This window comes from Caenorhabditis remanei, chromosome V (genome assembly GCF_010183535.1).
Source record: "Caenorhabditis remanei strain PX506 chromosome V, whole genome shotgun sequence".
Classification (NCBI taxonomy): domain Eukaryota; kingdom Metazoa; phylum Nematoda; class Chromadorea; order Rhabditida; family Rhabditidae; genus Caenorhabditis; species Caenorhabditis remanei.
Window position 1 is genome coordinate 20,070,625 of NC_071332.1, and position 17,721 is coordinate 20,088,345.

Sequence of the window (17,721 nt, forward strand, 5' to 3'; positions counted from 1 at the left end):
TTTTTGAAGAAGAGAATAGGAAATGAGAAAGTGAGAATTCTCTATAAATTTGCACCCCGATAGTTTCGAATTTGCTCTTTTTTTTAAATGATCTCAGTGTGCCATATTTAGAGGAAGGAGGCGGCATCGCCACAGACCAGTCAAAAATTAAAATTGATATTTCAATTATCCCTTTCCGTTCGAAAAAGAATAAAGCAAAGTTATCAAATTTCTGTTCTTTCTGAAAGAGTATGTTAAAATAGTTTCGGTGAATTTAGGATAAAAAATCACTGAGAAGATTTGTGAGTTCCTATTAGAAAAGTAGGGATTATGTTACGGAACGGACTGCTCAGAGATAACAAAAAATACCTAAAAGAGAAGAAAATTATCACACAGTGTAGAAGAAAAAGAGAAAGGGACCGGGAACCCCTTTTTTCTCTGTTACGTATCATAACTCAGGTAATTTTTGGCGCGTGGGTGGCACCTATCTGGGAGTTAGCCACGAGTTTCGGGAGTTAGCCGATGGAAACGGCAGTTAGCCGTGAAAAATGGCAGTTAGCCGAGGTAAATGGGAGTTAGCCGGTGTGGCACCGAAATGGGATCGGAACGGCGAATAAGGTCAAGTCGGGGAGTATCTGGCATCTAAGTGGCGTTTGGCAACTAACCGGCGCCCATGCGGCGGCTTGGTGGTCATCGAAACGGTACCACGTTGAACATAGTGGCGCGCGGAAGTCATGAGATGTCGGCTGCTGCTTTTTGATATATCCACGATATGAATTTGAAACACTATTAATATGATCTAAATTTTGCCAGAGTCATCACTAAGGTGGCTTGCCCTCACGACACGATCAGATACATGGCCTGAGGACAAGCTAAGAGTCGAAGGAAAACGGCCACTTTTGTTCTTTCATGGTTAAAAAGCACATGAAATCAATTCTATTTAGTTAAGAGATTGGAGAAAAAAGTGAAAAGTAGCCCACGAATATTGGAACTCAGGCCGCACAAATTGGCACAAAATGATGTCTTCCACTTTTAAATCGGTTAACTAAATTACCGACTTTCAAAATATTTGAAATATTTGGCACCTAAGCAGCGCGGTATCGGCGTGTAAACGGCATGTAAACGGCACCAGTGTTGTTGGGAATTCCGACTTCCGACTTCCGACTTCCGACTTCCGGGTTTTTTTCACTTCCAACTTCCGACTTCCGACTTCCGGATAAGAAATTTCACTTCCGACTTCCTACTTCCGACTTCCGGATAAGGAATTTTACTTCCGACTTCTGTCATTACATAACGGTGAAATTTCGGAAAAGTAAATGTCGCAGAAATACATGGAAAAATGGTCTAAAAGGACAGAAAATAGGCTTTTCTTCAGCCAAAAACTAGTTTCTCACTGATTTTTGTGAATTTCATGATATTTTCTAGAAGTTTTTGAATCTTTGCGAAAAAGTCTAATAGCGACTTCCGACTTCCGACTTCCGACTTCCGACTTCCGGGTGTTTTTTACTTCCGACTTCCGACTTCCGACTTCCGGATAAGAAATTTTACTTCCGACTTCCGACTTCCGACTTCCTGATAAGAAAAATCACTTCCAACTTCCGACTTCCGACTTCCGGATAAGAAAATTTTCACTTCCCAACATCTCTGAACGGCACCTACATGGCGAATTCCTCCCAGGATAGGAAACTACCGAAACGGCAGTTAGCCGACGAAAACGGCAGTTAGCCGCGCCGATATCGACGGCTAATAGCCGTTTTCGTCGGCTAACTGCCTGGAAATTACGTGAGAAGGTTTGGGGTTGGCATTAGATCGCGCCTGATCAATGACGTTTTCAGCGACCCAATGAGTTTGTTAAGCCTTATAGTTTTATTCCGCCATAATTAGAGGAGGGAGGCGGCATCGCCGCCGATCATAAAAAGTTAAAAATTAAAAAGATCACTCTTCTTTTGAGGAGAGCAAAAAAGAGAGTTCTCAAAAAGTCAATGAGAACATTTGTCGAAATCTTTTCCGAAAAGCAGAGGTTTTTTGATTGTTCTCTATCAGAACGGACTGTCTAGCTAACCAAAACAACCAATTAGTGAAGGACTGTTATACGATCCAGAAGTAGGGAATAGTTCTGAGACCTCCATACTCTGAACCATTTGAGAAGCGCCGCAGGCGCTGTATAACTGAAAAGAACTTCTTGGAGAAGGGAGGCGGCATCGCCGCCGATCAGTCAAAAGCTGGAAAAAATACTTTCAGTGCATCTTTATAAAATGTTACTAGGAAATTCCTCAAATTCCTAGGCTTCAGTAAAAATATGTTCAAGGTTTTTCAGTCCCAAGCCAAAAAAGTCATTCCCTTCATTTTGTACAATTAATTCTGAGACCTCGGATGTCTCTGCCACGCCACTAAAGAAGCGCCGTAGGCGCTATTACAACCAGAAGCTTATTAAGAGTATAATGAATGAAAGAACACTACTCAAGGAGTGATGGTGATTTGTGAGTTAGGAACTTTGGCGTAGATCGGTTACCTTCAAAAACATAATAAGTTTTAGGATGAGGGTTTGTTAAAGCATTGTCATAGTTTTCAATACTAAGAGAAGGAGGCGGCACTGCCGCCATCAATCAAAACTGAAAAACTAATATTTAGGAGACAACTCGCCTTTTTAGGAGAAAAAAAGAGTTATCACATTGAGTTTTTAAAAAATCATTTAAAAAGCGCCGCAGGCGCTGTAAATCTGAGCAGGGTGCTGTAGGAAAGGAGGTTGAGCAGCCGTAGGCTGCGTCAACCGACTGGTGATGTTACAATTATCAGCTGTCACTGATGGAGCATGGAAACAAAAACCCAAAAACCAGAGTATCTAGAAATCTAAGAATCTAATGGTTTAAGAATCCAGGGATCTAAGGATATAGGAATATAAGGATCTAGGGATCTGAAGATCTAGTGGTCAGGAAAAATTAATATCTGAAGATCTAGAAAGGATTTCAAAAAATTTGAACATTATTTCCATTTGTTCAAAGAAAAAAAATCAATAACATATTTATCAAAACAAAAGAGGCAATGCCGTTGAGGTAAGCAAATTCAACCCAGTCATCCCCTGTGGAGCAGCCAGAGCAATAACCCCACAAGCTTTTCGTGCACCAGCATTCCCAGTCTTCTTCGACTCCTCTTCCTTATCACCGCCTCCTTTTCCTGCGAAATTTGCAAATTTTGCGAAGTTTTCCTCTGAGAGTCATACCGAGATCATCTTCATCTGCATGAATTACCATCGAACGGCCAATTACAGAATGTTCTCCATACAAAATGACAAGTTTATCGGTAATATTGACTTTAGCAACTCCATCCCCGCCAGCCACCACATTTCCCAAATCTCCGTAATGACGGGTTTCACACTAAAAAAGTAACAAAAAATTTAGTACAAATAATGTAAACTTACACACGGTCCTCCATGAGTCGTTCCCATTGGATTAAAATGCGGACCTGCCGAAGTGCATCCATTAGTCGAGTATCCATATTGATGGATATGGAATCCATGTCGGCCTGGAGAGAGTCCGCAGATCTCCCCGGTGATTTCAGCGGTTTGTTCTGCAGAGCTCTAAAAAAGTTTAAGTAAGAAAGATAAACAATTTTGAAAAAATTTACATACCTGCTTAATCCAAATAGTTCCCGAAACATTATCTCCACGAAGAACGGCAACGGCGCAGTTGGACATGGTTAAAGAAAACGAGAGAATGAAATAAAAATTGGTCGCGGTCTAGGGTTCTAGCAGACTGGAGACACAGACTAGTCCAGAAGGGGGGATGACCTCAAAGACCGCGTAAACAACAAACAAGTTGGTGGTCAAAGAGCGGGAACATTTTTGTGGCGTAAGAATTTAGAAGATTGGGAAAAAGGAAAAGGTTTTTTTAATGTTGGTTGGAATATAGAGAGCTGAAATTCCAATAATCACATCGATCATCATTATATGGCTATGATGCTTACTGTACCTTTGGGTAACATCAGGTGCTGTGGAGAAGACCGAAAAATTCCAGAGAACTCTAGTCTGCAGAATTTTTCAAGTTATATATGCGATTTGTAATTTTCAGAATTTGCAAACACTTTGTAATAGATAATTGCTTTCTAAAAACTAAATTATAATTATAACTTTGCAACTTGCAGACGTGCACTATATGAAAACATTTCTTTAATAAGTAATTGCATATCTAGAACCAGGTGTTACTTGCTACAATGTTCAAACAGCATTTAATCTTTTTTTGATTTTAACATTCTTTTAAAATTGTAGAAAACATACACTTTCTGATGGACTACGACTATTATTCCGTCGATTTTAACTTCACTGACTCATCTGAAATTGAAGAATGGCCACTCATTTACTACCAATTCCCCTACATATTTCTATACCTCCTTGTCATTCCTTGCTATATCTACGTGTTCCACAAGAATTATGAACGTGATAAAGACACCCCGGTATTCCAGATAGTGGACCATTTTTACTTCACGATTCAAGTACATTTTGTTCAATATTTTGTTATATTACTAGACCCGTTGAATTCTATAATCGTCAATCTAGACGTGATAATAATTTCTTCAAATTTATTCATCTATTTGCTATCTTTTGGAGAAATGCTGACAGTCGATGTCTCCCAGTTTATGTTGTCCTTGCTAGCAATTCAACGATTTTTTCTTTACTTTCTCCCAAGCTCTGAGTTTTTTCTAAACTTCTCAGTGAAATCTACAAAGTACATACTTTGGATAGTTTACTGGTTATTTGGCACTGAAGTCATACTTCGATCAATATTGGAAGTCGATGATCTTTTGTGCGGAGATTTGATCTTTACGGTGAGTTCTGTAATTGACATTAAAGGTGGACTGCGGTATTCCAAAAATTAAGATTTTTGATATGGATCGACTCAGAATATTATAGAAAAGAGAAAAGTCTCTTTGAGCCAGGTCCGAAAATTAGTCTAAAGCGAGTTATGAGCCCTCAAAGTGTCAAAAGATGGCCCCTCGCCGTGAAAATTTACCTTATATTTCAAGGTAAAATTCTCTCGCCGTGAACGTGAAAAAGTGAATATTGAGAGAATAACGACGTGAAATCTCTTTTATCAGTATATCTTACTGTTCAAATAAGGAAGTATCTCCATGATTATGAAGTCGTTGGCTGGAATTGACTTAAATAATTCGAGAAAACAATAAGAACTTTGCACCATTGAGAAAGTCATCGTTTGCAGAGAATTGGAGGCTCAAAGCCTTGAGTGTTCTCGAGCGAAATCCTGAATTGAGAGAAAGTTGGGCTCCGATTTTTGACAAGGCAGATATCACAATATCTCAAAACAAAATAAACCGAGATATATCAGAATCAAAAAGAATCACAAAAAGACAAAAAAAAGTAATGTAACTAAATGAAATACTGTGCAAAAAATAAAGTTTGGCCAAGGATTTTCAAAAAAAAAAATTTCGCGGGCAAAACACTTTAGTGCATTTGTGAACTAAAGTGTTTTTTGCCCGCGAAAATCTTTTTTTGAAAGTCCTTGGCCAAACTTTATTTTTTCGACAGTATCTAGAAAATGTTTCTACTTTCTCAATGGGGCAAAGTTCTTATTGTTTTCTCGAATTATTTAAGTCAATTCCAGCCAACGACTTCATAATCATGGAGATACTTCCTCATTTGAACAGTAGAATATACTGATAAAAGAGAGTTCACGTCGTTATTCTCTCAATATTCACTTTTTCACGTTCACGGCGAGAGAACTTTACCTTGAAATAAAAGGTAAATTTTCACGGCGAGGGGCCATCTTTTGACACTTTGAGGGCTCATAACTCGTTTTAGACTGCTTTTCGGACCAAGCGCCAAGAGACTTTCCTCTTTTCTATAAAATTCTGAGTCGATCCATATTAAAAAATCTCAATTTTTGGAATACCGCAGTCCCCCTTTAATTGCAAAGTATTAATTTTTCTTTAGGTTCACTATAGTGCTATGATTGTGATTGTGTTTGCCTCAGGGTTACTGTACCTTCCGATCATGATTAGTATCCGGAAAATGTCTCATTTAAAGTCTGCTCAGCTGAACCAACCCCAGAGATACGTGTTCTGGCAGTTGTTAGTGGTGGTGGCAGGGAAATCTGTAAGTTTGAATTTTTAGGATCTCAGGATCCAAGAATCTCAGGATTTGGGGATCAAAGGATTTTAGGATTTCAGGATCTCAGGATCCAAAAAAATCTTCAGTGCTCTCTCTTTTTCAGCTTCTCATTCTTTTCCTCCTTTCTGCTGAGAACTACGACTATTATGGTATGATCCTTGTCTGCAAAGAAGCTGATTTCTACTGCATGCCTTTTATTATTATGCTGTCATATCTTGGATGTAACCGACGGAATCTTCAAGTTTTGTTGTCCCCCTTAAAATTGAAGAATAGACTAGGGCGGTGCTCTCAAGTGGGCGCTGCGAGGGGGCGGAGCCAAACTGGCTCCACGATCTTGGTCGTTGGAGCTTGATACTTCATTTGTTCATTCTGAAAATGAAAATGAAAAATCTTGAAACTTCGTATTTAGCAATGTATGTACAGATCACTGAGCTCTTCAACTCTGATCTACCTGGAATAATATTGATTCTCATCCCTATCTACCTAGCACTTACTACAGTAACCCACTTGTTTTACAACTACATCTACCGTATTCCTAAAGATGAGGATACTATAGAAATTGAGATCCTTCACAATGCTATTCAGAAAATAAATATATACTTAGGTGCAGTAGTTTATTATTATATTCTTCTGAGAATTTTCGCAAATCAAACTAACCCCATCAATCACTTGCCATCTATTTTTATGCATTATCTGTATCCAGTGACTTCTACAGTTTCAGAAGTTATTCAACTGCAATTAGCATTGGTAGCTATCCAATTAAGTATACTAAAATTGTTTCCGAAGTCATCAAAATTCCTAAGCTTTTCCAAGACAACTGTAAGATGTATATCCCGACTGATATACTTTCTCTGGGGCTCCGGGTCACTATATGTGTTTAGCAATGTCTCTGACGCGCCATTTGAGGAACAATTCTCAAAGTCTCCTAAGCCTAGATGGTGGTGTATTCATCAGGTACAGTACCCATCGCGTCGCGTCGCAATATAAAATTTCAGATTGTTCATTTATCTCATTTTTTATTCGTGCTGCTATCATTACTTTTGTGTATTCCTGTTGTTAAGAAAATTAGTAATCATCTGGATCGATGTCTGATTGCGCAGCTAGCGGGAATAATGCTCACAAAAGTGTTGTATATTCCTATAATCTACTTTTCCAAAGAGTATTCCATGGATACGGTAGGAACATAGAATTAATTAATAGTTATAAAAATCAAAAGATTTCAGAGAACCCTAGCCTGCAGAATAGTGGATTCCCTTGTGACTCCACTAGTTTTTCAATTTGTATATGTGATTTGTAATTTGCAAAATATTAGTTTTCTATCATATTACTTTAATCGATAACAATTCATTTTTATAGCTTTGTGCTTTCCTGAATACCAGCCGTCGGCAAAACTGGCTCCACCCGATAAATGCTAGCAGTTGGATTTTTGAAAATCTTCCATAGTTCCCTCCATTTCAACTTGGAAATATCTTTCAAATTCCGCCGGTTGCATCCCAGATACGAAGTTTGGATAACTAATCGAGTGCTTATTGTGTCCAGCAACATACACATGTATACGACATCGTCTATTTCCTTGTTACGGTGATAAATGATTGCTGGAATAGACATCTGAAAACAAACTGATATACATATGTAGCGGGATTTTATGAGACCTACCAATTTTGTCACTAGCAGCACAAACATTTGCCAGAAGACGTAGCGGCGAGGCTTGTTAACTTTTGCAGATGCCAAATGAGCCAGTTTCCGTATACTTAAGTATATTGGAAAATATAATAACGCTGAGGAGATAATTATGACGTTTGTAACAAGGTACTCCACTACCAGCCACTTCGCTATAAGCGTAACAAAAAACCAGGAACTGAAAAATAAGTAGCACGCCCAGATAAACCATTTAATATCGTTGTCGGTAATCGTCACATATTTTTTCGGAATTCGGAAAAAAGTACAGTAATAATCTCTGGGTTGCCAACACGACACATAAAAAAAATAAAATTGGCAGACTCTTGAAGTTACCAAAGCTGCGACTCCACATACCATGTATACTATAAGGCAGGGTACTAAAAGTAGTCCAAAAAAACTTATGATGATCATTAGCCCTCCCAAAACCATGGATGAAAGAACCAGAGTGTATAATAAAATTTGAAAAAATCGCATAATTTTATAAAAACGAAGGATGGTCTGAAACACCGCTGTTGCTTTTTCACGTTCTTTGTTCATTGTAAAAACATGAACATAAAATGGAAAAATGATGACGAGTGGTATAATATAGAAGCAAAAGAAGTAAATACGCGGCGCAATTTGTTCAAAGAAAGAGGAATTCCCGGAAGACACAAATTCGAAAAGGTTGGTAGAATCGTTATCAAACATTTATTCTGTCTGAGAAGTTAGTAGAGGCGGCGGTGAGGCATTTATTTCAGCTGTTGTCAAACTTGAAGTCCTCCGCCCACTATTCAATAATAACCGACACATTTTTCAGGATAACCATTCTTCCGATTTTTTCCATGTTTTAGTACTGAGGGGACTGGTTATTGACCCGTACTGAAAAATTTTTCCACTAAAAAAAATTTTGTTTTTTTTTTGATGTTGGTCAACTCGGAATTATCTAATGGAATATATAAATTTCAGTCAAATCGGCCCGGTGGGGGCTGAGCTGTGGGAAAAAGCATCTTTTGCATTGGGGGTTTCAGGCTGGGGCGCGTTTCCCGCTTTTTTTCTTGAAGACCCGGGGGGGGGGGCGCTAGTCGATGAGAGTGATGTTGAGGAGGCTCTCCGCTAGATGCATAGGACTCTCTCTCTCTCTCTCTCTCTCTCTCTCTCTCTCACTCTCTCTCTCACTCTCGCCTCACTTGTGCTTTGGGACCATCTCTCTTCTCAGAACTCGTGCTGTTTTCCTCTCTCATAATTTAGAATTGTTGTGCGCTTTTCTTCTAATCCAGCCTACTACTTTTTATTGTTGCATTGAAACCATGGCGTATTGGACATCACCAGACATAGCAGAAAAATGTGTAGAATGTAAAAAGAAGGAAATACCTTCAAAACCAAAGGATCAATTGATTACTGAACAAAAACGAGAGGAAGAGGTCAACAAAACAAGAAAAAACATTTTATTTGTAAGTGTCTGTTGTTTTGTAACTAGAGCCCGTAAACATCTAAAATCATAATCTATCTTCATTTTCACAAAATCCTTAATAATTAGTGGAACTTTTGAATTTTATTGATTATTTCGTTTTCCCAGCAGTTTACATTATCAATTTTTATAATTGAAAAGATTTCGTGTATTTTTAAATAGCCGGTTTCAATTTTCTGTCCACGGTGGTCCTACTGTAGATGCATTTTGGTGAAAATAATCTTTTCATGAATTCAATTGATTTTACGACAAAAATCAGCCTTTTTGAATATCTCCAAATAAAATAAAGTGAACAATTATCCAATGAATTCAAAAAATTTAAAAATTCCATACTTGCAAATTTAAGGCCCGGCCCGGCAAGGCCCAAAGGCCCGGCTTCAAAAAAAGGTACCTATTTTTTACCAAATTTTTTGAAATTTTTTTGAAATTTTACATTAAAAGTTTCAATTTTTTGATGCATAACTATCTTTTGATTGAATTCTGAAGTATAGTCAAAAATTCGACACTTTTGGGAAAAAATTCAAAAAAAATTCAAATTTTCGTTCAAAATTTCAGTTCAAATTTTTCAGCCGGGCCTTCGGGCCGGGCCGGGCCTTGGAAATTCTCGTCACGGCCCGGCCCAGCCCGGCCCGGCCCGGCCCGTTGCAAGTATGAAAAATTCCAAAAATCAATGAAAATTAATATTTTTTACAGAATATGGGTTTGGCAGTCATGGCGATGGTGGTTATTCTATGCCTCACTAAAGATGTATTCAAATTAATCAATTTGCTTGATCAATTTTGGATTCGTTTTATTTATGGAATCGAGGTTTTTCTGTTTGCGGGTGTACTCATTCATTTCTGTTGTGAACTCCAAAAAATCAGGTGGGTAATGTTTCAATATGAAAGTGATTTTTCATTTCAGAAATAAACAATGGTTAAATTTTTCAGAACTAATAGTAAACTCCTTGCAAAAATCGAAGATGAGCATAATGATTCGGAAGAAAATATGTCTGTAATTAAACAAACTCCTGTATTAAAACATAATTATACCGCCTGGGTGAGTTTTTATTATTATTTTGTGCTGAAATTAGTCAGGATTAGTTAGCAAATCTTAGATTGCAAGTCGTATGATAAAAAATACCGACATACATTTTTTCAGACGGCCGTCTTCTTTCTCATTATTATGCTATGTTTATGGATTGAGACAGCTGTAATGTTTATCAAAGCTGACAGCGAAAAGGAAATTAAAGATGCAAGATTGCTACTCTTGGTGATGTTGGCTCCAACCGTTATTTTTATAAAAGAATGGTTCCCAATGATCATCGCTGCGCACGCTGACTCCTGTTATCCCTCTCCCGCCTCCGAATCTTTTGATGTAGATGTTTCCACCAAAAATTTTTTATGGTCTTGAACATTTCCTATTTCCTATTTGTTCTAATTGCTGTTATAACATATGAGTTTTTAAATTGGGGCCAGATGGAATATCTAGTCCTGTTCGTGGTGTAGTGGTTCAATAGACTTGCTCTTTCAATAATAAGTTTATTAGAAGACTTTTAACAGTAAAATACAATTGAATGGGGAACGATTCGTGGGTCACACGATTCGTTGGGTGATAGGTGAAGAGTCAGGAAAAAGAGGGAGAGGAAAAGGCTAAGGAAATAGAGGGCGTGTTTAGAGGGTTGAGGGATACAAAACAGTAATGTTACAATGCAGAAACAGAAACAAAGGGCAACGGGAGAAAAAGGTTAACAAACATAGATGACGAATAGAAAGAGGAGGCAATAAGATATTTGAAATATAATAGAAGAAATATGAAAATATTATAATAAAAAGAGGAAATAATTAAATATAAATTAATAATAATAATCAATGGGTTGATTAGTACTCGTAATCGAGTACAGTTTTGTCGAAATAAAAAATGCCACAATTACGCACCTATTCATGTAGGAAAATGGCAATTAATAGATCAGAAATCAAAAATTTGATAGTTTACCGCCATCAGCTTAATGACACCGTATTTTTGTTCCATGGAAGGTCTGGAGTCGATCAGCGCAATTATGCTCTGGAGAAGTTTGCTTTCCCTTTTTCAGTTGAAAATTCTCAACTTTGAAAATTTGTCATAGTAAAACAATTTCTCCAATTAAGTAAATGTTTTATAGATCAAACAGAATAAAAGTAGACTTTTATTTTTGTAGTTGACAACTTTTTTGTACGGACACTCCCTAGAGAGTTATGGTCATCTTAAAGGGACAACTCAAAAATCGCACTATTTTGCACTGGAAAGGGACAATTGCCTCCGAGAAGTGTAGAGTGAATACGGGATAAAGCGTAAACCTAGAAACGGTGGTGCCATTCATTTCAGCTCTCTAAATTACATAAATATACATGATTGAAGGTTATTAAAAATGATGTCGGAATGCGGCTATAAACTGAAAAATATATCGAAGATAAATGTAGAAATAAGATTTGATTGAATTTGTTTCCACCTGTTTTTTTTATGTTACGTGTTTCAAGGAATCGATTTCATGCCGGATTTTCTTCCTAATTTTATAAAACTCTAGCCTCATTTCCCCTTTTCATGGTTTCTGACAATTCAACTTTCGAAGAAACCTTTGTTTATTTTTTCAACTATTCTGGCAACTCTACGCTAATTTTCAATGTGGAAAAAGGCGTACTCTTATATGGGACCACAAATGCAATTTATCTGCTACTGCTGGTAATAGTATTTCCATTCTATGCTCATGTCTACAATAAGAATCGTGAACGTGAGAAAGAAACGGCTGTATTCCATGTGGTCGACTATTTTTACAGCACTGTTAAAATATTTTATGTATTTCTACTTGGAAGTTTACTAGGGGCTATCGTGTTTGCTATATTTGTTCGTTTTGCTCTATTGTTTATTTTTATTGTCCCCATGATCTTCGTGTTTGGAGCAGTTTCCGTTTTTATGCGAGCTGTTTCCACGACTAGCAACGTGTTTTTAATCCTGTTGTCTATTCAAAGATGCGTCATGTATTTCGTTCCAAGCTCAGAGAAGCTTTTAACATTTGACGATAGTACAGTGAAACGGTTCAATTTGTGTTGTTACGGATTTTTCTTTATTTTAATATTTGGGATCAGCTTGTTAAGTCATGAGCCGGTAAGTTTAAAACATCAATGCATACACATTTAAACAATTTTATTTACAGCTTTTTTGGGTTGTTAGTAATGGTCTACTTCTGCTTTGTGCTATACTCTACATCCCTGTATACAGGAGTATTTCAAAATTGAGTTACTTGGCATCTGCGCAAATTAATAAACCCCATAAATATGTCTTTTGGCAATTAATCTCAATACTAATACTGAAACTGGTATATTTCTTTCATTCTATTGTTTTTAAATAACTCCACTATCATTTTCAGACCCATATTCCCTTTTTCTACATTACTGAAATGAGTCTTCACGATTTTTTACAATTTATCTCGTGGTGCGATATGATAACCACTCCGTTATTAATCCAAGTGTCCTATTTGGGATGCAATAGACGGAATTTTGAAGATTTCAAGTAATTGAGGCTGGCCAATGTGTTCGAGGTGTATGGTTCTGCTCTATTCAAGTTGCCGAGTGTTGGTCCAAGAGTTGTACCGCGTAATACCAATTTGGAGATGACCACAGCAGTCAGGGTTTAGTGGATATGACAAACATATCGATGTAGAGCAGACTTGAGTCTACAAGATATTGATGACGTGCTGCAGGTGAAGATACACTTTTAATCTTTGACACTTCTTGCCAAGAAAATTCAGATTTTTTTTTCCTGAAATCCGACCATGACCAACAACTCCTCTATCCCACTAACAGAAGTCCATGACGGATATTTCATCAATCTTTCTCGGGTATTCATTCTCGCTCTAATAGCAATTTTTCCTTTCTATAATCATGTATTCCAAATGAATCGAGAACGGGATAAAGCTATACCAGTGTTTCCAATAATTAATCAAATTCACAAAAGTATGAAAATAGTGTACATTCAATATTATGTATGCGTATTTATCGGTCTTACACTCTATCTAGGAATCAAATCTGCAATTTTGGGGGTTGCCATTGCTGCCATGTTTTTTGAAATGTTTTATCTGCAAATTCATTGTAATGTTTGCTATTTATTATTGTGTTTACTAGCTATTCAAAGATTTCTCATTTATTTTTTCCCGAAAATTGAACAGTATGTGACACTATCTGAGAAAATGGTTAAATGGGTGTTCTGGTCAGCACATGTTCTAGTTTTTCCTAAAATTTGGTTCGAAATTTGGTATGAATCGTCGTTGGTGAGTTTTTATTCATTTAGAATCAATTCATTAGAACTTTTCAGTGGATTTATATTTTTACTCAATTATTCTTAATTACGTCTGCAATATTATACATTCCAATTATCATCAGTATTCGAAAAATGAGCTATCTGGCATCAGCTAAACTGAACAAACCTCAAAAATATATTATGTGGCAGTTAATAATAATTGTTGCCTTAAAAATTGTAATTTTGACTTTTTTATAGAAAAAAATTAGAAATTGTAATAAAAAACATTTTCAGACCTACATTCCAACTTTATTCGAAGTTTATGAAGATTACTGGAGCCTTCTTCATACCTGGCGAACAGTCGATGCCCTCAGCACCCCACTGATAATTCAGTTGGCATATCTAAAATGTAACCGACGGAATTTGCAGACTTTTCTGTGTTCATTGAAGCTAAAGAATGCGTTTAAAGTTGTCTGTTGTCCATGTATAGAGAGGAGTCAAGTGGTGGATCAGTCGATAAATTTGTCTAGATTGAGGAGTACCGGGGTGTCGGTGTATTAAGTAATTTATTTGTTTATAAACAGTTTACTATGGAAAGATGTAACATTGTTAGTTCTACAAATTTCTGATCTGATTTAGATCCAGTTGCATATATTATATATAATCCTTGATCAGCTGTGATCTTTTAACAATAAACAACTAACTAATGAAAGTTGTGTTTATCAGCTGCTTCTTTTCTAATAACTAGAAAAGGTGATTAGGTGTTTGATCAGTTTCATTATAGCTGAATTTCGAATATATTCATTTATATAGAGATTGGTAGCTCCACTCTAACGATAATGCCCAATGACACTCTCCAATCATCAGAAAACTATAACAGCTATCACTATATCCTAATTTTCATATACATGATTCCCATAGCTATAATCTTTCCATTTTACATCCATGTATTTCGGATAAATCAAGAACGTGACAAAGCTACACCAATGTTCCCTATGATAAATCATTTTCATAAAATTTTGAAAATAGTGTATATTTTTATGTATGCGGGGTTTATCGCTAACATTGGACTGGCCCTAGAAGCTAAATCATTTGTTCTCTGGATCAGTGTCTCGGTGATGTTCATTGTTGTATTTATGTTAGATTTGTCGGCGGAAGTCAGTCATTTTCTATTATCTCTACTTGTTATACAGAGGTTTATTGTTTATTTCTTCCCGACTGCTGAAAGATTAGTCAAGTTTTCTTCGAGGACCCTCTGGTCAATCCATGTGATGTTCTGTCTGTTGATGATAACTGAAGTTTTGAGTTTTGTGTCATCAGAAATGATTTATATTGGATTCAACTGTTTCCTATTGGCATCTGCTCTGTTATACATCCCACTTGCTCTCAGCATCCGAAAAATGAGCCATCTAGCATCTGCAAAGCTCAACAAACCACAACGCCACGTTATGTGGCAATTAATAGCGATTGTTGTGCTGAAAATGGTATACCTGATCACAAAATTTACAATTTCAATGAAGTAATTTTCTTTCAGACTTGCGTTCCGGTATTCTGGATTGTAGAGGATGACGTCATGACAGTAATCAATAAATGCAAACTCATTGATTCTTTCAGCACCCCACTCATCATTCAGCTCTCCTATTTGGGGTGTAACCGACGGAATTTGCAAACTTTTCTGTGTTCATTAAAGCTAAAGAATGCGTTTAATGTTGTTTGTTGTCCATGGAGACAGAGGAGTGAGGTGAAGGATCAATCGATAAATTTGTCTTGGTTGAGTACCGGGGGGTATTGAGTAATAATTAATAAACTAAAGAAAATTGTAATATTTTAACATTACAGACAAATTTGCAACCTTACAAAAATTCTGAACATTTTTTCTCTGAAACGATTAGTTTCAGCTGCTGATCACCTGATTATGAGACTGATATCACCTTCTACCTATCTCGCTGCTTATTTTTTCATTCGTTATTCACAATTTGCAACCTTTCATGAATACCAATTTCTCATGCTTCAGCAAAATACATGGAAATGAAACAGCTATTCAAATCCTGACGCATTCCAGCTATTCTGTTTATTTCCGTTATCTATACAATTTTCTCCTCCTAATTTGCTTTCCATTTTACATCCATGTCTATCGGTTGAACACGGCTCATAATAAGACTGCGTTGATCTACCCATTCTTTAATTATTTCCATGTTAGCGTCAAATTAGTGTACATCCTATTCTATTGCCAGGTTTGTTTCCATCAACTTGTGGAGTGGCATGCATACGACGCATATGGAATACTGGCAACCGTTTATTACGTGGCTGTTTTTGGTATTGCACCAATTTTGGATTGGACAGCGCCTATTAATCATATTCTACTCTCAATACTTGCCATGTATCGATCCATCCTTTTCTTCTTTCCAAGTGCAGAGCAATACATAAAATTCAAAGACTCTGATAGAAAGCTGATATATTTTATATGGTTGCTTTATGTGTTTGTAGCGATAATCACTTTTTCACGTTTTTCAACTGTAAGTTTTCTTTCTTTTTCTTTTTTCGACACGGTCCGACGAGTAACTCGCGTCAAACTCAATATTATGAGCTGAAATATATACCAAATTGTAGATCTCGACGAGTTCTATATCCGTGACCTACTAGGGACCGGATGGCTATTCGTTAATGTGCCGCGGGCCGGGAAAAAGTGCCAAAAACGCGAAAATTGGCAAAAAAGTCTTTCTAGCCCGGCCCGGGGCACATTAACGAATAGCCATCCGGCCCGTAGTATGTCACGGACATAGAACTCGTCGAGATTTACATTTTGGTGTATTTTTCAGCCCATAATATTCATTTTGAAGCGAGTTACGCGCCGGCCCGGTTTGCAAGTATGTTAATTATCATTCATTTAGATTTTCTACATTAGCGTTTTTCTCTTGTTAGTCATATCTGCAATGTTCTATATCCCGATAGTCGTCCATATAAACAAGTTTAGACACCTAGTGTCCATCCAAAGCAACCAACCACAACGATACGTGCTTTGGCAGATAATCGCGGTGGTTTTCGTAAAACTAGTAAGTCTACAATCATTGAGACTACTGTAACCGGGGTACTATTGCAGTCTTACATACCAGTGGCCTACTTCGAAACCAATAAATGCCTGGAAGACGTCATTTACTTTTGCCGGTATGCAGATACTTCTACTACACCGTTGCTGATTCAGCTGTCATTTTTGGGCTGCAATAGAAGACACCTGCAATTTTTGATACTTTCATTAAGACCTAGGAATGGATTGAAAGTGTTTTGTTGTCCGTGTGCAGGTGTTGCTCAAACTGGAGGGATAGTGGTTTCGAGGACTCAAGTTAGCTCTACATCGATACCTTTGTCATAAATATTTATTTTCAATTAAACGCTCGCAATAAAAGTTATAAAAATTTTCCCGATTTCATCATAAGGAGATCAAAAAATGTTCATTCCTTTATTTATAAACTAAACTGCAAAGGATATATATATATATCAGAAAAATAATTAAATGAACATTAGTTTCACATCAATAACATATGACATGACTCAATACACTGGAACCCCGGTACTCAAAATAGAATATGATGAGATAACACGAAAATCATAATAGCCATCATGAGTTTTCAGTCATGGTTCAGATATGGTGGCGTTTCAAAGAAAGAGGGGATATCATTTTCATAATCAGAAGATCAAAAATTGATCATTTTATTGTTCATAAGCAGCTGAAACTAAACTGCGAACGTTTCAGAGAAAAAAGTTTCAAAACTGAAACACCTGCTGTGTAAAATATCGCAACTGTAATCAGAATTATGTAGACATTTGTTCAATTTCGCAAACTTCTGCCTGCAGGTTACAATTAACAATGTTGAAGTTTTTCTTATTAAATAGTTTATTACTTAATACACCGGCGCCCCGGTACTCGACCTAGACAAATTTATCGGTTGATCCTCCACTTGACTCCTCTGTCTCCATGGACAACACACAACTTTAAACACATTCTTCAGCTTTAATGAATTTAGGAAAGTTTGCAAATTCCGTCGGTTACATCCTAGATATGCCAACTGAATGATCAGAGGGATTCTTTCGGTATCGGCTACTTGCCATGTCGCAACGATGGTCCATCGATCATTATAATCTTGGAAGAAAGTTGGGATGTAGGTCTGAAAATGGTTTTTTCTCTTCCAATTTCTGATTTTCCAGTCAAAATTACAATTTTTAACACAACAATTATTATCAATTG

General features: G+C 36.9%; 3 protein-coding genes across 3 annotated transcripts; 1 reads left to right on the forward strand and 2 right to left on the reverse strand.

The window, feature by feature from the left end:
* Nucleotides 1–3,004: 3,004 nt before the first annotated feature.
* Nucleotides 3,005–3,673, reverse strand: GCK72_021517 (uncharacterized protein; the record flags this gene model as incomplete). The annotated part of the gene is made up of 4 exons (XM_003104434.2): nucleotides 3,005–3,153; nucleotides 3,200–3,353; nucleotides 3,398–3,556; nucleotides 3,608–3,673. The coding sequence occupies 4 exons, from the start codon at nucleotides 3,671–3,673 to the stop codon at nucleotides 3,005–3,007; spliced, it is 528 nt and encodes a 175-aa protein (XP_003104482.2).
* Nucleotides 3,674–7,450: 3,777 nt separating this feature from the next.
* GCK72_021518 (uncharacterized protein) lies at nucleotides 7,451–7,783 on the reverse strand (the record flags this gene model as incomplete). The annotated part of the gene is made up of 2 exons (XM_003104548.2): nucleotides 7,451–7,708; nucleotides 7,757–7,783. The coding sequence occupies 2 exons, from the start codon at nucleotides 7,781–7,783 to the stop codon at nucleotides 7,451–7,453; spliced, it is 285 nt and encodes a 94-aa protein (XP_003104596.2).
* Nucleotides 7,784–9,066: 1,283 nt separating this feature from the next.
* On the forward strand, nucleotides 9,067–10,619 carry GCK72_021519 (uncharacterized protein; the record flags this gene model as incomplete). Its single annotated transcript, XM_053734322.1, has 4 exons — nucleotides 9,067–9,210; nucleotides 9,921–10,090; nucleotides 10,157–10,265; nucleotides 10,368–10,619. The coding sequence occupies 4 exons, from the start codon at nucleotides 9,067–9,069 to the stop codon at nucleotides 10,617–10,619; spliced, it is 675 nt and encodes a 224-aa protein (XP_053583235.1).
* Between the last annotated feature and the right edge of the window lie 7,102 nt (nucleotides 10,620–17,721).